General features: G+C 36.3%; 1 protein-coding gene across 2 annotated transcripts in view; it reads left to right on the top strand.

Moving 5' to 3' along the window:
* The window catches only part of LOC135078848 (long-chain-fatty-acid--CoA ligase 1), a 45,567-nt gene that overhangs the window by 17,381 nt on the left and 6,741 nt on the right, over nt 1–21,445 (top strand). Inside the window, exons 2-11 of one of the 2 annotated variants that reach the window (XM_063973412.1) lie at nt 664–938; nt 3,447–3,601; nt 12,202–12,325; nt 12,837–12,980; nt 13,177–13,302; nt 13,574–13,773; nt 14,970–15,170; nt 18,452–18,669; nt 19,265–19,415; nt 21,165–21,275. In XM_063973412.1, the coding sequence (XP_063829482.1) occupies nt 737–938; nt 3,447–3,601; nt 12,202–12,325; nt 12,837–12,980; nt 13,177–13,302; nt 13,574–13,773; nt 14,970–15,170; nt 18,452–18,669; nt 19,265–19,415; nt 21,165–21,275 (1,632 nt within the window). In that variant the 5' untranslated portion in view covers nt 664–736. Of the gene's footprint in view, nt 1–663; nt 939–3,446; nt 3,602–5,436; nt 5,744–12,201; nt 12,326–12,836; nt 12,981–13,176; nt 13,303–13,573; nt 13,774–14,969; nt 15,171–18,451; nt 18,670–19,264; nt 19,416–21,164; nt 21,276–21,445 lie in introns of those variants that run through there. The other variant, XM_063973413.1, reaches the window with a different exon arrangement.

A 21,445-nucleotide genomic window follows, 5' to 3' on the forward strand; every position in this document is an offset into this window, starting at 1 on the left:
AAAACTGTTACTTCCGCGTGGGTGCGAATGAATTGGACGTTTAATGAGACATAATTTTGATTGGCAATCATGTCTAGTGCACGGAAAAGGCGGGTGGCACTGACAGTTGAAAAATTAATATATCTGCGTTTCTCGAACACGTTTATGGATTTTTTGATTACTTCTTTTATACTCCCGGGTACTACCTGACTTGAAATTTTAAATTATTCTCCAACTGATAAAGTCTTCAATCCTAACTTGACACTAAGATTCGCTCCAATGATGCAGAAAATATCTAAGCAATTTGCCGGTAAACTAGTAGAATACTTTTTGGCACTAAGTATTATTGTAAGGTATTCCTAACAAATTGAGTATTCTAAAAGATTAACTTTTCTAAGTGACAATTACATAAATGATTATTCATAATGTTTCGCAATCAGTTCAATGAACATAAATAGATAAGGTGCCCGATGGAATCAATCGCTAGATTACATTTCAGTTATCGACTGGTAGTGTTAATGAACCCCACAAGGCCAAAGCCTCCTCAAGATAACTCTATAAAACCTTTTAGTTTTATGGATTTCGATTCATTCCGCAACAAAATAATTCGATATCGAATATCTTTACGACAATCGAGTGGCAGCCGTGTTTATATATTTTAAAATAATGAGATAACTTTTATAGGCATAGAACGATACAGGCGACGCGTACACAAGCGCCTACAAAAATGGTAATTCAAGTCTAGTGTTTAAAGAATATGTGTAAAAATAACAAGATGGGAAGCGGAAAGTTCGGTTTCAACGCTAAGAAGGACAAAGTGGCAGTGAGTGGTGCAAAGACTGAGTTTAGTGTTAAGGAAAAATGTCACAAAATACAGAAGAAACTAAAGAAGACTGAAAAACAGAAGACTGATGTAGACGCGCCCGAAAAGAAGATTTGGTGGAACCAGTGCAGTAGTTGTGAGTAGCTATAAAAATACTTACATAGGTAACTTACGTAGGTACAGATTCTCATAAGCGATCAAACGTAATTGCTCGGCTCCATTTAAAATACATTTACCTCTAGATTACGTTTATTAACACTGAAATTATATGTAGCTAAAGTGTCTGTTATTAAAATGTTACCTTTAAAGGGTTTTTTTCTGCGTCCTGTATTAAACTGCATTTTAATCTTAACAGAAGCTTAATGGTCATTGTTTAACGATAAATTTTAAGAGAATAATGCTTTTAGTTTTTAAAGCGTAACCTTCAAGCAAATTGATGATGCAAAAAAAATAATCCGCAGTCGTACTTATTGTGCCTTGTCTCGCCCCCATTAAAGATTCCCATCGTCCCTATTGAAGGCTGAGTAGACTCTATTGAAAAGACAGAGGCCCTTCAAAGGCCGACAAGCTAGTTACGCCGTTTGAATTGACAATGAAGGGAAATTGGAGCACCACATCAAGGTTCCAACTTTTGAAATCGCAGGTACCTCTAGAATGGTCTAGGGAATCGGGGTCGGCCACGCCGTGACCTTAGACGTCACCTTCATTTTATATTTGAGCCCTTCTAATATGTACTTGTAATGCAGATTTCGACACTGACTTTTGCGATTAGTACTGCCCTTAATCACTTGACAGATTCGTTATGGCTCACGCACTCGGCACAAGAAAATTATCATAGCGTTGCGAAAATTGTTATTATTTTGATCAGTAGACGGAGTGTAAGATAATTCTTAACCTAAATCAAGTCCTTTTCACTCATCCGTTGAGAGTGTAGTTACAATAATTGCTCCATTAAAAAGCTAGAAACTTACTTTCAGTTAACTATTACTATTATTGTCATATATGTACATAAATATCTCCGTAAGTGTGTCAGTGGAAAGCGCGAGAGATTCCCGAGAAATCTATGCGCTAATGCGAGCGTCGCACGCGCCCCCCTGTTTCCACTTTCTAAACTGGCGAGACTGCGCGCGCGTTTTATAGTTCAGGAACTGATGCCATGAAAGTCGCTGCTCTGACATTTCCTTGTACGTCGACGTTCTCACGACGTTGATCTTTGATTAGAGCTCTTTCGAGTGGGCCATTCTTAACATGCAAAAGCAATTCGCTCTTTCTGCATTCGAGAATCGTCTCTTCAACCCCTTTATATTTAGTTTGTTCGACTCGTCAAAGAAAAGATGAAACTATTATTTTTATTTTTATCAGATGCATCGTAAAGACGAAAATAACGAGTTGTAACTTCATCGACATACTCCCCCGTAATCATGTCCTTCGGAAAATCATTATGGCCGTTTTAATGCTACAAGGAATCGAAGTTCCCAAAAGAATGCGTCAATCTTCATTAGCTGCGTTGAGATTGACAACGAAGGTCGTTTCAGGCCGGCCATTATCGAAAGTACGCGCCCTAAGGGTCTTTTGTTAACTTTTAATGGACACTGTCATTACTGCAACACCATCTTTGGGCATGACGATTTATTAATCAGGCTAGCAGACTGTTAATTTTAAATTTAACAATCCGAGATAATGTTTCGACGTATCGGTTAATGGATTCATTCATTTGGTAAACATTCGAATAAATTGGTATGACAATTAATAATACTAATGGGAAACAATTCAATTAGTAAAAGGGTGGTGGATAAGTTCTTGACGTAGGTTCGGTAATTAATAGGAAATGATTTAAACTTTTTGACATAAACCGTGCAGTTTCCTTGGTCCTCATTCTATGTCATTATAATCCCATAACAATTTGTCACGTCAGCTGTAAGTACCTATTACGTTATATCACACGCTTACCACTCTGTATTTCGCTCTCAGGTTTACGTAAACTTCTGTAGAGCCTCTAGATCTTTAATGGGTTATATTTTGTTGTCCACCTGTAGGTTTTACAGATTCTTACGGATTTCTTAAGTCAACTTTTTAAAATTTGTTATTTCTTATCAATACACGGCCTTTACAAGAGTCTATTTTAAACCTTAGAACAAAGACTTTAGTAGTAAAGTACAGATTTTATGGAATGAACCTTGAGCTATGCAAATCAGTCTTAGGTACTAACAGACTAACTTCAGACTTAATTGTTACACAGGTAGATTTGTTGCTTCAGTACTTACCTATCTATCCCTTTTACCCAGATACTAATGTATTATGAATGACACATTTTTACGTCCTGGACAACGTAGTGTAGGCAGGCCTCTTATTGATGGACCGACGATCTTGTGAAGGTCATGGGAAGTACCTGGATGCAGGCAGCACAAGATCAGTCATTGTAGAAATCCGGGGATCTATGCAGCAGTGGACGGAATTAGGTTGACACGAACGAACGCTTTTCGTAATTCGCGTTCGCCTGTGCCGGCTTGGATGCTGTTTTGAATTCCATTTGTGTCAGTAATACCCGCACCGCAACGCAGCTGACTCAGTAGTCAGACATGCGACCTACTAGGCAACTGTCATCCATAAAGCATTTCCGAAAACGTTGTATTTCTTGTTGCAGTGAGCGAAATAGACCAATACCTGTGGATGGTGGGGGGTTCGGCGGGTGCGCTCGCGCTGACAGGCGTCGCAGCCGCCTCCGCCTTCTACCTCAGCACGAGGCCGAAGCCAGAGAAGCCGTTGGTCACACTCCACGAGCAGAGCCTGCTTGAACCGGTAAGGGCTTAGAAAGATCTAGAACTATAAACAAAGGGACTACGCTGCAACTCCTGTGTAGCCAAGATCTACAGCTTGACTGCCAATTAAAACCCATCCAATACGGGTCAAGTTTGAACAGATAGAACTATGTCCAGATAAAATTCATAAAATTCATTGTTTCCTGTAAAGAAGCTTTTAAAGAGCACTTTTACACCTCCCAATATTATTTTTTGTATTAACCCTACTACTACCAACAGATGACGGCACATAAAAGTATTTTTTTTGCAAGAAAAAAATATAGGTCTGTAGTCTATTATGCTGTCGATTGTCCTAGATATTTGTTTGCTAGAACTAGAAATCGCTTCTCAGTTGTCCTAAGAGAAACTTTTGTCTGACTCAAACTAAAGCAGGCCCTGGACAAACGAGCTTTAGGTGGTACCGAAAGCTTTCTACAGGGAAAAAGTTTAACAAATAGTGTTTTAAGTTAAACATCACAACACGTCTTTAGGCGACCACAGCCTTTTGTCGTAGGTAAGTACGTTTAATTAGCAAGTTATACCGTACCGAATTTCATAATCATTTTTTATCAAATTCCCGTAGCGCTTTGTGCGATACTTCAAAAGTTGATTCTGGTTAGTATTATTACTGTTTTCTGACTTTGCAACATAATCTAAATGGCTATTTTACGTTGAATTGTATTAGGCTGTTTTTATTGCCACCTTTATAGCATACGCTTAGATCTCGAAACTATAAAGTTTTGTATACTGGTTATTTTCAGAGCAGTGACCTCTGCTATTTGAATTTGAATTTTGTTCTTTATTAAATTCAACTTTCCACTGTAACACTAGAATTACGCACGTGGCAGCCAACGTATTAAATTGCTTTTTAGAAAATGACTGTAATCGTTCATTGAAACAAGAACGATTTTCTTAAAGGTATCTATTATGTATTTATCCTCTTAACACGTGACATTGTTTACATCATTTTCCATTATGTACTACGATATTTTAATAGTACATAGTAGGTTACGTACGTTAGGTACGTTATTAGGAACTTGTTTTTGTACGAGAAGACTGGCAGTAGCAAAAACCACAATTAAAATACAAACATAAAACCTTATTGCAGAATGTACAGACCAAGTGAATTAAAATGTGAGGCGTGCATCGTATCTAACGATTAGACTGGCCAAAGATAAAGAAGATACTACAGTCTGATTCTGCTAAAACCATAGTTCACAACCGATAATGCCTTTGTTGTGTTGTAAATACAGGTGAATGACCGACAATGCGAATAGCAGGTGATTATTTAAATCTAATACCTGAGAGATACAAATAGATATCTAAATGGGAAACAGCACGAGCGACAAGCGCAATATTTTGATAATATAGCTCAATAAATTAGCACATTTAATACAGATATTCGTTTGTATCATCAAATAAAATATAGCATGAGTAAATTTATTGAAATTAGATGTTGACACTATATTTATAGGCATAGGAATAGAAAAATAAAAAATACTTCGAAATTAAAAATAGAGCAATCAAGTTGATTTAGCGGCTTTAGATTATCAGGTGTAAATAAAACAGAAAATATTTTTCGCATAATTTTATTTTATTAGTAGGTAAGATGTTTCAACTATGTTACAAATATTTGCATGTTACATGTCACAAGAAATCAATTAAGTCCTAATTATTTTATCAACACCTACGTGATTGAAAAATAGATGTCCGATTGTGACGAAAGGGAACCCCTATACCGCGGTATCAAAGTTGAAGTTGCCCTAATCCGAACAGGCGGTCGAGAGTTGGCAAAGCGCATCCCAGAGCGATATTTTTAACTCATTGTACCACGGGCAGCCCTGGACGATACTCTGCTGTCAGAATACAGAAGTCAGCGAAAGTGATGGAACGCTGAACTTTGGCAAACGCGAATATCACCGGAATCAGGAACCCTAAAAGTGAAAAGTGTATCAAGTGAAAAAAATTAAAAATTGACAACCATGGTTGCGCAATATATCGAAGCATAATTCGAATAAACGGTGCATTTGTGGTGTGATAATAAGTTCAGAAGTTTGCAACGATGGCATGCTGCGATTGCTGCGTCGGAGTCCCTCCGATCCGACCTCCGATAAACCTTAGCGAGCAGTCGGACTCGCTCAAAGTGAGTCAATTAACAAAGCAAGTTACATTTTGATGAATGGCCACCTCAAGGTTGTGGGATCCCGTGATTATTCATCTGAAACTTTTATGGGGCTTTGATGAATTGATCTCACTTAATCACGCTCTTAGAATCACTTGCATTGGCCGCGGATGACATAATATTTTTATTGCAGTTTTGAAAACGATTTTAATTGGCGACAAAGTTTAATGGTTTAATAAAATGATAGAGGTCAGAACATTGTTAGATGTTACTCATGCCCGATAGTTGGCAGAGCTCCGTAGCATTTAGAACCGGCAAATGTAGGCCCACTATCGAAGACATGAACAGATTACAAATAGAAAGAAATAACAAGTTCTAGACTATTCTATTCTATTATTATCAAAACATTAAATTAGTTGGTCAGTATAAAATAAACAAGCATGATGAAAATAAAATTGCAACAAAAACTGAGTTGCGACTTTATTTAACGACGTGAAAATTTTAAATAAGTACTTCCATGACACTTTATTATCTGGCTTCTCAATACACAATGAAACTATTAAGGTACATTGTATTTTACGACCTTAATTTTGTGGCCAATAAATGATCAGTTTTATATTTTTGCTGAGGTAATTTATTGACGTTGAATAAGAATAAGTTGATGTTTTATTTAAACAGCATTCTCTTTGCCTCCTTAACTTTCAACGTAAGGGGTTAAGGTTAAGTTGCTACACCAATTTGTATTAATTGAGAAATATTTTTTCATGACACATTTTTGTACCGTTAGCGTTATTTTTCTTACAAACCTCATAATCATTATGAATGTAGTTATTAAATTCTGAAGTAAAGTAAGAATTAAGTCTATAGGGTTATTTATATTCCTGAAATTTTTGAGCCACAAGTTTTTACGAACTATTAGAACATCGTTTTGTATATTTATAGCAAAACATCATTACAATTTTACAGCTTATACCTACTTGGATTGATATCGAGCAAATAGCATAATATTTTTTTAAATATTACTTTTAGATCAAGACAGCATAAATTATTATTTCCGCTGGATTTTACTGCAATATGATTAAAGTGCCAGCGTATGTATTTATAAACATCATCGACCTAAATTTAATATTTTCTTTACGAGTGTTTACTCGATGTTGTGACTGGTCTACAAACGAAGTCTAATAGCCGAGAAATCGATGATTGTAATGGCGCATAAACTTGTGAAATTGTAACGATTCGTATTTTGTGGTCACTGTGACACGGAACAGACGACCTTACAGTTGGAACACGTTTGCAAATGTCCCAAATAAAATACCTCGTAAATCGAGATTAAGCGTTGACAGAACGTTATGGCTTCAAAACAAACAACACAGAAATATAATAAATCGCAAGCTAAATAGATCATGTGATGTTATATGTGTTTAGCCCTTTTCGATTCGGTCTGAAGATCACAAACACGCTGTTTACGCAGTCAAGTGGGCAGAGCATTAAGAATTATTTTGTTTTACTTCATAATGCGTTGCGGTTATTTTTATTTTTGATATTGTCACTTCTTGTGATGCTAAGCGTTAAATAAAAATAATATTTGCAATATCAAAGTTATAGCTTCAAATTGTAACACTATTCTATCAAATCGTATGGTTTTTGTGAGTAACATGCATTTTTGATGCATGATTGTATCCGGTCCAGCACCGAATCGGGTAGAAACCGGCTCGTTAACACACGCCCTTAATATGATTAAGATTAAGATTTGAGTTAGTACGTCTGTATTACGCACCTAATGACTTTTTTAGAGAGAACGTATAAAATATTGTGTAGGGCTAGTAGTACAATGCGTCACCAACAATAGCACAATGATTCAAAATTTCAGACTGAACTCAAAGATCATTTGGCACCAGAAACACAAAACTACGGCAATTTGTGAAAACACCATTATTTCTTATCTTATTTTAGATGCGAGATATTTGTAGATTGATATTATCTTCCGAAAAAAATTAAAAACACTTAATGTCAAATAAATCAATTCGAACAAGGCTTGATAAATAGCTCGATGAAATCTACGATTGTGTTAATGTTGTTGCCTTGGAAAATAAAATAACTTTAATCACGTAATAATTTTCATTAAATGTTTATTTAAATGTCCTTGTTAAATTAATCGGATCGTATTTTAATATCTAACAATAAGTACCTATAACGTAGAATTCGTGATACAATATTCATGTCCCTAAGTTTGATACTTCACCGTACCAATTATGAGAGATCAATATTACGTAGGCGTGATATGATTGCCATATAACTTGAGTCCTTCTAAAATAGAAACTGAATAAACATTACCCGACTGCAGTAGGTATAGTATGAATAATGCAGTTACGTCACTTTTCAATGAAAAGGATTTTCATCTGAAGCTACTTCAACAACTGAAAATAATTGACTGATTGACTTTGAGGCTCATAATAAGAAACAAAGCATAAATTTCGATACAAAACCAAGTATATGTAGATAGCCTGTGTTTTTTAACTATAGTTTTGGGACCAATCACGAGTGTTAAATATATTTTGGAGTAGAGCATCAATATAGCCCAAGAAATATTCCAACACGTGGAAAAATCTATGCTAGTTTGGGAAGGGTGATATTGCCAATGGCAATGTCAACGACAACCGTCACTCACCTATCTCGAGTAACGTCGGCTTGACGACCCAATTTTGGTGACTGATCTGTAACTGTAGTATTTTCTTCATTTCATAACCTTCGATTAGATATTTTGTCTTTTTTGTAACTATAATAATCATGACCCTTTCTTAGAGTTTTACTCTGCTTTCTATCTGGTTTATATCCATTTTTGCTTAATTAAGTATTGTACTACTTTCTTATGCTAGCTTGGCTGCTTCAGCGTATCTGATCTTTGATACTAGAAAATTCTCTCTGAATTCCTTCTTCTCTTGTATGCAATGATCCTAATCAAAACCAATATCTATAAATTGGCAGTACACCCACATTGCTTATTAACCAATGTTCAGGCTTAACATTCCACCTCGCGGAATATCTAATGGATGAAGTAATCGAATATCTCGGATTACTTATCATTCCGTGGTTTGATGTGCCTTAATTCTCGTGAAAATAACTGCTTGAAATACTCAGACATAAAATGGTTTATTTTTGATCCGATCTCGTGATTCATTGTGATTTGAAGTTTATTTTATGATATTTATATTGGCTGTAAATTCTGCTCGTCGTGTCGCTGGACGGAAGCCGATCTCCACTAATCCGATATTTTACAATTCGATAAAGAATTTATTCCGATATGGTGATTTATGTTGGCGATACTCTTTTTATGTATTTGGTGAGCCCAAATTTTGGTGGTTTAGAAATATTTTTATGGTAGGATTGATAAAAATATTAATAAAAAATCTGTTGTTTGCTTTTAATTTTCCGTTACAAAATCTGATTTATTTTTTTATTATTTTCAATAAAGAATGTCATATAAATTCCCTTACCCACACTCTCCAATATTCAGATCAAATGATAAGTAACAATACCCGTATAGTTGTAAAAATAAGATACGCCTTTGTAATCATTGTAGGATGATGAATGGCCACGTAGAATAGGAGTAGACTGTAGAATCCCGTGACATGCTTGATCGGGTGCCAATATCTACGCCGCTGACAGCACAAACGATTGACGTATGTCATTTATCAGCAAATTAAAATTAAAATACCTAGTGCTATGCTGTAATTATTCAACGCATTTATTATACATGAGATACATTTCTCATTACATAATTTCTTTTCAATAATAATCACACATTATTCTAGGGTAGGGTAATAACCCGAGGCGCAGACCTCCGACTTTTAGTTGGCCGATAGTTGACCTGAATCGGCCGATACCAAATTAGTGTACCTAATGTGCGCACTTTCATACATGTCCATACTCATCAACAGCCCGACTCAACTATCAGCCAACTAAAAGTCGGTGGTCTGCGCCTTGGCTTACGATGCCGTCACAATTTCTTAATGTTTTTGTGTTATGCTATTTTTTACTGTCAAGGTCCTAGACTAGACCCATTACGATTTCCAAATGGGATAAACAAAATCATCTGTGGTGGTGATACGCAGTTTAGTATTAGCTGGGACACTGTAGCCTTGATTCTGTGAATACTCCAAAAAGAAGTCAGATATTATGTCAAATAATAAACAATTCAATCCCATCGGAATCCTGTTGTGCCCCATATATTCTTATCAATAAACATGATATCATTGTATATTCCTTGGTCTTCATATGTCACTAACGTAAGTTAAGTTCGTTAAGCAAAATCAATTTTAACTTACGTTAGCTAATAAGACTAGGTTATCAACAGAAATTACTTTGTTGTTGATTTGGTCGTTTCCAGTATACGAGCTTTTATAAAATATTTTGCTTTCGCTGCTTACTAACAACTACAAGAATCTAATATTAGTATTGATAGATTCAAAATTATCATTTCAATTTCAATGAAAACCCATAACAACAAAGTGGTAAGCCGTTTACAACAGCTGTGTTTTCTCAAATAAGTATGTATGCGGAAACGGCTGGCTAGTCGTCGCTACAATGTCAACTATTTCGGAGACACCTCGCCTCGGTGCCAAGCGCTGCATCACCGAACGCGCCCTTCACTGGGGTTTCCTACTCGTACTATAAGAAACGTATGTGAATTTCATAAAAAGCCAATCTGAATGTGACATGTTGTGAGAGCTAAAGAGTTTTATAAATCTTCAATAAAATTCCCATTTCTCCTCGTTGACAGAATTTTCTAGAATCGTAGAAGTGCTATGTAATGGAAAAGTCGTAAAACTGAATGAGATCTTTAGCTGAGTTCTCTATGTGAACTAAAATAGAGAAACACGGGCCTCAACGCCACATTTTTTAAATAAGTCATTTTTGATTATGTACTAATAACGGCTTTAAGTTTCTGAAAAACATTCTCCATGTGAACTCGAAAAGTTATATCAAATTCTCATTTACTCCCCGATGACAAAATTTTCCAGAACAGATCTACGTAATTTCGAGATAAACGACGAATGAAATGATTATGGATAATACTATACAATTTAGAAAAATCTTTTCAAGATTCCAAGGCGCTTGGAAAAAACACTGAATGAAATCCAAAAACTTTATTAAATCTCTAAGAATCTAGAAGTAAATACTCTCGATTATAACTCGCGTAACAGTCTACGTCGGGAGACACAAATAGCGTGACACTGTCGGCATGTCACACAGTTTTTATAAATACTCGGTCAGAAACGCCACATTTTTCACTTGGCGTCGTGTGACCAATTTCCTCCCGACCTTGTATACTTTATTCAAGATCAAGTTCTTCGGTGCTTACCACTTATTCTGTTTCTTCATTACTTGTGCCTTTTGAAATTACATAATTTTCCACATTATAAACGTTAATTCTTAAAGCTTAAATGCATGCACTGATGTAATTAGGATAATGTTATTATTCTCAAACATCTGCTTGGCAATTACTTGTTGATAATAGTCCTCTTAATCTTGCATCGTTAATATCTCTCAAGTGTTATCGGATAAAATCTTATTATTAGGGGTTTTATAGCACGTTAATGAGCTATTATAAGTATCGCGAGGATCTGAAAATGAGCTATAAATATGTATCGCTAAGAATAGAGAGAGCTTTTGTGGTTTCTTTGTATCAAGTTTTTACATTAGCAATTTAAACCATTGAACATTTCGTTCTAAAAATAAACATACGTAATACGTTATATGATTAAAATTAAAATAACATGTACATTTGTAGATAAGGTAACGAAGTGAGAAGCTTTGGCACATTCATCGCGAAAATCAGATCTCGATCTCGCGAGACTGTTGACCGTTTCATAGAAGCCACAACAACACAGTTGAACGCCCTCAAAACCCACAAAGTACTCTACGTTTGCACAGTTTATTACCATAATGACATAACAATTTATACAGCATCAATTTGCAGCCAAATGTTTTCGTCTTTCCCACCGGTGACTTTGACCCGTTCATCGTTCCATTTATCATTGTGCAAACTGTAATAATATACCGTAACGTGTATCTAAGAGTGCTCTATCCTCAAGTCGAGTTTCGGAGTTAGTGGGCCAAATATGTCATTAGGTTAACGGAGAGTTGTTTGAACATACTTTAGACACGGTACTGGTTCAAAACAACAATTTTAAGCATTCTATTTGGTCACGCAATCTAATGCACTGTTGTATTATTGTATTTTTCTTTATCTTTAGTTAAGTTTTAAAAGGGCATCCTAATAATATAAAAAATAGGACGAACCACACACAAGCCTTGTTAATTAGATTACAACTGATTAGTTTGCTGTTTTTACAAGGTTTCTGTGCAATGGCCTAAGTATTATGGATAAGTGTATTATCAAATCAAAACATGTCCGTAAACTATACTACCTACGTATTATATTTTATTTTACTTAAAGTTTTTTTCTATCTTTATAGGGACCTGAAATGGTACGCGTATCAAAATTCTACAAAGATGCTAAAAATGGTCGCTATCTCCGCTATCTACATGAAGACACACGCACACTATATGAAACTTTCCGAAGAGGCGTCAAAGAATCAAGTAAGAACTTCTGTTTTACTATTTATGAAACTTGTTCTAATAAATACTCCTACATCATTAGTCTTGAGGCGAACCAGACCTCTATCATTATGGTTCTTGGTAGATATCTCATTGCCTATAGCCGTGGCTGTAGTATTCACACACAATTGCAAAGCAGGGAGTGCCCCAAGGCACCATTCTAAGCCCACGTCATTTCCCTCCATTTCCGCTCGTTTGCGATAAATACGATAATACCCGTGTATTACAAAATATTGTTAACATCATTCACTAACTGGTTCGCGGGGTACAGTTAAACGTAATTTGTGCCACTAGAGTAGCCGAGACAGTTTCTTTTTGTAATTTTGTTTCTCAGCTCTGTAAGTTACTATAAAAATAAAGCAAACGCATACAGATACATTGTATCCTGTGGAATATTCCACTGCTGACTCGAGTTTCTCAAGACTATTTTACGAGATTGACTGAGCGATAAATGAGAACGTTTATTAAGGGCGTTTATTTGATTATCTTGCAGATAATGGCAATTGTCTGGGTTGGCGTGAGGGACCAAATAAGCCCTACGTGTGGCAAACATACAATGAAACCTTGCTGCGAGCGAAAAACTTCGGCTCTGGGCTTATATGCCAAGGGCTTGCTCCAGGGCAGAGTACTTTCGTGGGTAAGTGTTTAACAAGCTTGACTTAAAGTTTAATAATACATATTACCTACTTTGTATAAAGCTCATTTAATTTTAACATGATTTAAGATATTACATTCTTAAGTTTTATTTAAAAGTATTATGCAAAATTTTGTGGTTTTATTATGTTCTCATTTGTTCTTGTATGTGTTATAGCTCTTGGTTATTTTATTTACAGGTATTTATTCACAAAACTGCCCTGAATGGGTCATGACAGAACAAGCTGCCTACTGTTATTCAATGGTCATTGTGCCATTGTATGATACGTTAGGGGCTAACGCATGTGCCTTCATTGTTAATCAAAGTACGTATTATACCTTTGAATACTTTATTCAATGTTTATATTGTAATCCAGGAATTTCAATGTTATGCTGTCAGTGTGTTTTTCCTCCTGTTTTCATCATCATCATTTCAGCCATAGAATTTCCACTGCTGAACCTATGTTCTGGGAGGCCCATGCCTCCCCCAATGATTTCCATAATGACCGGTTGGTAGTGGCCTGCTTCCAGTGCATACTTGCTACCTTCCTGCTATCTTAACCTTGAGTTTTACTCAATTCAAAATTGTTTTTCCAGCTGAAATGACAGTAGTAATATGTGAAGACGACAAGAAAGCAAATCTGTTGCTGGACCAGTCGCCTCGCTGCCTGAGGAAGCTGATCACAATCAAAGAGGTGTCCCCATCAACACACCAACGAGCCAAGAGCCGTGGTGTGGAGATACTAAAGTTCAGTGATGTCGAAATACAGGGGGCGCAGAAAGACCATCCTTGTATCGTAAGTTTCCTTATATTTTATCTCTTATGATTATGTCAAATGAAAATGTCAATTTCCTTGACACTTGATTGATTGTTGATGAAGTCTTATCTTGAGACTTGATAATTTTATTTTCCTTCTCATAGTGACATCGATATCAGCTTTCAAAAAAAATTATTTCGATTCCGCTCTAATTTGAACTGCTCAAGATTCCCGTAAAAATGAATTCATATTATTTTAAGTACAGTTTTGTAGCAAATGCACACTAATCACCACGGCATAAGATACCACAGCTTAGCTTGCTGTGCCTTCGTCTGTACTATGCCTTGCAGATCAGATAAAATTAATAGGTTTTGAGTTACATAAAACAATGCTAGTTGAGTCATAGACAGGTAGCACGTAAGTGTTACGGTCGTGTTGAGCAACAATTACCGTGGTGTCCCATATCAGGCTTCCGTCGCTTCTTTGAATACGATACGACGAATTCCAAACGCAACGTGATAATGTAAACAAACATGAACTACTCTAGAAAGATCAAGTTCAGGCTATTGCGTGTCTGAATTATTAAAGGCATTGGAAAAACGCTTAGATCGCAACACAGTTCCATTTTGTTCGATTGCATTTATTTACTTTCAACAAATTCCAAAGCATAAAAGTGTGCAAAATTCATATGCAAATTAACATTTACGTCTATCTGTAGCGGAATGAACTTAAGTTCATACTGCCTATGAGAAATTTTAATAAATTGCATAAGGAAAACCCGTCTGGTAAGTGCATTTCTACGAAGCGATTACACGCGTCGGATCTACAGGGCAAAAATAAAAAGCGACGCGCGCGCATACGATGTAAAGGGAATAGCGCGGGCCTTATCAAACGGGCCCCGAGGGCTTAAGCTGTTTGAAGAAGCTTTGCGATGCTTTATTGCTTTGTGTTTATACAATTTGCGCTAATAATAGGCAGGTTTTTGCACCACAAAGCATCTAAAGACAGAAAAGATTATCTTTGTCAGAATACTTACTTTGTCAGGTACTCCTATTAGCTTTGATAACTAGCAAAATGTAGTTAAACATGCAGATATGAAAAAGTTGTTTATAAAACCTACCTATATTGATCTGATATCACGACAAGGCAAAATAAATACTTTATTCAAACCTTGAACACTGTATCGAATCGATTCATACACCATGCATATAATTATCAAATGTCTATTATTCCAGCCACCAAAACCGGATAGTATATGCACAATTTGCTACACATCGGGAACGACGGGCATGCCCAAGGGCGTGATGTTAACGCACGAGAATGTAGTCGCGTCGATGTGCAGCGTGATAATGCAGTTGGGCGAACACCGGCCGGCGAAGACCGATGTCATGATATCCTTCTTGCCCCTGGCGCATATGCTGGAGCGATGTTGCGAGGTAAATATAACGATACTGAATAGTAATATTGGGTGAATTTCAACAAGTGTATATTTTTGCCTAATTTTGGTGGAAATTGTTATTTGTGTACTTTTATTTTTTCATTATATATCAAATTTATTGGAAACGTATACTGTTTCTAAATTGATTAAGACATTAAATTTTGTCCAGCAGTTTTTTAGATTTTCCTTACACCAAAATTAAGAGAACACCAAAATTTATATTAAAGCACCAAAATTAGAAATGCTATCAATCGGTCATGTCAGTGCCAGCCTGCTCAGTGCCAAGCTCAAGAAATGTTTTAAATTAACCGGCACCGACTCCAAAAATATTAATCCTGGTATATTGTCCTAATAAATAAATAAATAAATAATTCTTTTCTACTTTTTAGTGATTTTTGGCGTCGGTTTTAATTAATTTGTTAAAATTAATTTTTTTCATGCTTTTTAGTTGATTAGTCCTTGTAATTGTCACTGAAGATGGACAGTACCTATGTTTAATTATTATATATTATATAATGTGATTAAGACTATAATTTTCCATTACAAAATCGAAAATTATAGTCTTAATCACAATCCAAGTGTAAATAATCTTCCTAACAAAATACAGGCTACCTACTTTAAATATCAGCAACTAAAAAGTATCATCTAACTCCTAACTTATGTAGTTTGACCTTTCATCATCAGCTCATCTTAAATACCTGAAATAATACAACTGTATGTACATACCTACCTAAAATATTTAAAGAATTATCCTCCAACTCCCAAACGTTAAGAAGTTTTACCTTCCATCATCACCTCATCAACAGATGATGACTACTTGAGTAACTTTAGAATAAATATGAAAAACGTATTGCATTCCTACAAAATTTGAGGTTTTCTCTCGATTTCCCTAGGATCCCATCATCAGATCCTGACTTGGTGACATTGGGACCACCACAGAAGTGTAACCTATCGATCAAAAAAATAATTTTGAAAATCGGTTCACAATTGACGGAGTTAAGTCGGTTAAAAATGCTTTGGTGCACCACCAAAAACACCAAAATTGACTCACCAAAATTAGATTCTCGTTGAAAAAGCTAAATTATATGAAATCTTTTTTAAATATAACAACAACATTTTAACATATGGCATGAAAACAGTTCCTTTACATTATACAAGGAATTCAACTAAAAAGAATAGCTTAGAAATCTTATACAAAAAGACACCAAAATTGCAGAATTGTTGTCCGTTTATAAAAAAATCAACACATTTACGTTTTTGGCGGGAAGACGCAGAGGTCTTGCACCCGTCTGCCGTCACTGTTCGCGGGGGCGGTACTAAACCTAACGAATGATGGGAGTGTTTAAATCCTGTTTGATCCATAAAGAAACTGACGAGCTATTTCATTATTGACACCAAAATTATAAATTTTTCGCGGACAAAACTTAAAGACGTGACTTAATCACAGTTATTTGGGAAACTTGCTTAATTTGGTAATTTTAGATAATAGATAGATTGTATAATTCAAAAATATACTTTTTCCCTAAGTTCTGTTTTGATCTTCAGCTAAAAACATACATATTGTAAGAAATTAAGGAAGTGGACACTGCACCAAAATTAGAAATGCTTAGTTCAATTATTTTTTGTCGAATTTGTAAAAGAAAATACTCATTAATAATGTTGTCCTCAAAATGGAACCTCTGTATATTTTCGTGTAAAAAAAATCAAAGTTCTATGTCATAAAAAAAAATGATTTTCAGCTACGCCGCTCAAAAAATGTGCTTGGGAAATTGACCCTATTGTAGACGTGATAGAATGTGTACCTACATTTCCACACTACATTTAGTTGGATGGGTAAATACTTTTGCCCCTGGCGCATAATATGCAGGAGCGATGTTGCGTGGTAAATATAACGATAACAAAGTGGAATAATGTAGGGGAGACAGAGAAGAGTTGTGACAAATACGTACTGTTGCAAGTTCGCTCTTAATAGGTTTCCAAAAATCGACAATGTCACAACTCTCCTCGGTTTCCCCTACCTAGATGTAAAAAGAATTTTGTGTGATAGAATGCACTCTGTGTAATGTATGATGTAGATTTTTTATTGGGTAAATACCGGAAAGCCTAGACCGATGTTATGATATCCTTCTTGCCCCTGGCGCATATGCTGGAGCGATGTTATGAGGTAAATATAACGATAACGAAGTGGAATAATGTAGATTTAAAAACGATTGTGCATGTGTGATAGAAATTGTACTGTGGAAATGTAGTTGGGTGGAAATACCGGACAGCGGAGACTGATGTCATGATATCTTTTATGCCCCTTTGCGCATTTATGCTTCGGAGATGTTTTGATCTTGATCAAGGTAAAAGATTTGACAGAACTAATTAATGTGTATGTAAGTAGGTAATAAATAAGGTTTGTATGTAGTTAATGTGCACCGTGAAATGCAGTTGGTTGGGTAAATACTGACCTGCAAAGATTGCCGTCATGATAACCTTTTTGACCCTGGCGCAGTTGCTTGAGCAATATTGTTTAGTATGTCAAAAGTAGACCGTAACTATCTAGTAGGTATACCTTACTAACATTCTAATCACAAAATGCGGTCAGTGTCTTAATGCAATTGGCCACAGGCCTGCCAAAACACATACTCGAGTAATATTGCCCATAACATAAACTAATCCAGACGAACTGTATTCATAATCTAGCAAAATTATTATATTAGTATAAACTAAACCTTAAACTAGGTACATTATTTCGGTTCACCTGCCTTGAAATGATGACATTATAATGTAGGAATGTCATAACATCAGGAATTGTGGCAATGCCAAGAACTACATGTGTACGGATTCCGTTTGTAATGCACCATGATCCAATGCGTTACCTACGGTGCATTTGTGTAGACATTGACAGATGAATTCATTTAGCTGAAAGGTATTGAGATTTCAGGAAAATTCCCGGTCTATTTATATTTGGTAAATGACTTTGAAGGCCAGAGGTATTTAGGAATCAAAATATTGAAAAGTCATCCAAAATCTGGTCTAAAAAGAGTAAGAAATAGCAATGTATTTTTCCCCCAGGCAAAGGGATATTAAAATGGTGGAACTGCTATTTTTGTATGCTGTGTTATATACAATTTATGTTACTGGAGGTTGAAACTGCCTTAAAGTATTTGGGAGGATGACTGACTTGAAGAATGTTTTTACGTGCTACAAAGTTGAGGGTATCAGATAATTCGAATGTAGTAGAGACCTAATGACCTAATGATGATGTTCTAATTCTTAAATACTTACTTCCAGAATGCTCTCTACATGGTAGGCGGCGCTGTCGGCTTCTACAGCGGCGACATCCGCCGACTAGCCGACGACCTGAGCGCACTAAAGCCTACAATGATGCCGGCCGTGCCCCGTCTCCTGAACAGATTATACGACAGAGCACAAGCTGAGATATCCAATTCGAGAATAAAGAAGTTACTGTTCAACATGGCGTTGTCAGCTAAGGAGTCTGAACTGAAGAGGTGAGTTTGTTCTTCTTAAATATTTTTATTACCGTGCTGCTTTAGTTCTTTAATGCTTTAGTCTCGCGTTACCGTAGTTCTGGAGTGGAGGTACCGGAAAACGCAGCGTAGGATGTCCACCCACAAGGTGGACCGACGCGACGACTTCTTATTTAGCAAGAAAGCGCTGGATACAGGGCGCTACCAACCAGTTTTTATGGAAATCGTGGGGGAGGCTTATGTTCAGCAGTAGACGTCCTATTGTTGAAATGATGATGATGTGCTGCTTTAAAAATGTATTCTTTCCTATTTTTCTTAAGTATCAGCACATGGGGTCTTGTTCTGTAAAAGACAAGATACGCTAATCCCAGTATTTTTCATGTTGAGATCATCTTTATCTTGCGTTCTATCAAGATATCCTAGTGCTTTTAAGTAACGTAGGCTTTCAAGAGTCTGCAAATTACGTCAACTTATTTCTGCAAATTGATAGTAGGCTGTCATATAACACGCATGATGTCTTAATAAAGAACGTTGTAGAATGTAAGAACGTTAGGTACTCTCAGAAGGTACTACTGTTTGTAGATTTGTAACTCAATGATGTTCTTAAAATTTGCAGAGGAATCATTCGAGGAGACTCGATATGGGACAAGCTGGTGTTCCGCAAGGTGCGCGAAGGGATGGGTGGCCGGCTTCGTATCATGGTGGTCGGTTCCGCGCCGCTTGCTGGAAACGTGCTGACCTTCGCGCGGTGTGCACTCGGCTGTCTGGTTAGTGACAAACTTTATTCTTTTACACAATTTTATTTCGTTTTCTCCTTCGCGCGGTGTGCACTCGGCTGTCTGGTTAGTGACAAACTTTATTATTTTACACAATTTTATTTCGTTTTCTTTATTTACACTAACAATCTATGTCCTTTGTGGGACATTCAGCAGTTGGTTGGTACTACAGCGGTCGGTATTATGGCCATCATATTCTCAAACATCGCGCTTTCTTGTGGTTGGCCATAAGTTTGCACAAATGACATTGGGAAATGTGCTAAAAATGTGACTGGATGAAAACAATAATTTAAAATGAATGAAAAGGTTTCATTTTTCGACACCAAACAAGCGCGAAATCGTTTACCATCACTATTTTGCTTTACCGAATACAAATCGATGTCAAAGAGCTCTTAAAAAGTAAGTTAACTAAGCTCACCCCATAACGTACTCAAAATTCATCTCAGGGCATTGCGAGGGGACGCTTTTGGGGACAAACCGGGTCGATATCAGACGCGATATTGATCGTCTTGCGCCCTCCCCTAATAGCAACGGCAACACTGATGCATTGAGTTGTTTTTGCGCAATGTTTAGTTAACCTTATAGTCGACTCTTAGCACAATATTCTAAGCGCACATAAATTATACCTAAATAGAAAAAAATGCGTTTAATTGCAGTAAAGCGATAATCGTTTGATTAAACTGTTAAAAATACTGCGCAGAACCATTCCGTGAGAATTATTAGTTTGTTTCCTGTATAAAACGTAGAACATAATATTGGCACTCCAAAATATTAATTTATTATGATTTATGATTTAATAAATCATTACCTATTAATGTCAAAACTTTTACGTAGTAAGTACTAATGATTGCAAATGAATAAATATTAATTCTAAAAACATCTGAAGGCAACAGTAATCAAATCAAAAATGAAAATATACGGTGTTTTCACACTTTGATCGTGACCACACAATAATTTTTATATCCTCCGTTCAAATAAACAAGCAATCAAAATATCCGTAATAAACTTCCGTTTATATTGGACTCATAAACTCATAAATACATCAAGTGTTACAGTATATCATCCGATGCGATATTATCCCACGGCGTGGGAAATAAACGCTGGCTCAGAGTCCAGACGCACTCCGCTTTCATAATAAACAATCGAGTGAATAATTTTAATAACACCTCGTGATTTCTGAAGGCCGCGGAATCTGCTGATATTTCTGCATTATGGAAAATCGATATCATAAATTACGTAGGTGTTTGTGTTACAAATATCATAGATGGATCGCATTCAGCAAGGAATGAATATTGCAACTGATGAAATGGTGTAAAACCTATGATGATAAACAAAGGTTATTATTAGGTCTGCATTTAGCTATCTGTAGTCCTTAATGAGCTTGCCAGGTATCAAAGAACCAAACTTGGTAAGATAACCATAACGTACGGGTACGGGTGCAGGCCGTTGTATTTTGCACAAAACATAGCGAGCCCTCAAGTGGACCTGGACGTCTCTTAGGTCCCCATAGAGCCCATTAGATGCCCATCATCTAATTTACATTGCACGTTAGGACACGAAGACATTATCAGATGGCATGATCTAAACCTGTCCTTAGCATTCTCCCAAAGCAAGTAGGCTACTGCGCAGTTGTCCCTTTTGGTACAATTTCTTTTTAAATGTTTAATTGTTTGGAAAATAAGCGCTAAATAAAATCGTTTCTTTCTATATTTCTTCTTTACATTGCTATTTTGCTTCCAGATCGTCGAAGGCTACGGACAGACGGAGTGCACGGCGCCCGTGACTCTGACCGTGCAGGGCGACCACGTGCCGGAACATGTAGGGCCTCCCGTCGCTTGTTGCAAAGTGAAAGTAAGTGTATCTGGATGACGTTCTAATTTTTGGCCATCATCAGCAACAGCATCCTATGTTGGTTTTTATTATTATAAAAGATAAAAAAATCATAACCTGTGTAGTTAGGACACTGCAAGCTTAGATCTGGTTATCTTATAACAAGGATAATTCCAGCATCTGACTATACT

This window comes from Ostrinia nubilalis, chromosome 15 (genome assembly GCF_963855985.1).
Source record: "Ostrinia nubilalis chromosome 15, ilOstNubi1.1, whole genome shotgun sequence".
In the NCBI taxonomy this organism is placed as follows: domain Eukaryota; kingdom Metazoa; phylum Arthropoda; class Insecta; order Lepidoptera; family Crambidae; genus Ostrinia; species Ostrinia nubilalis.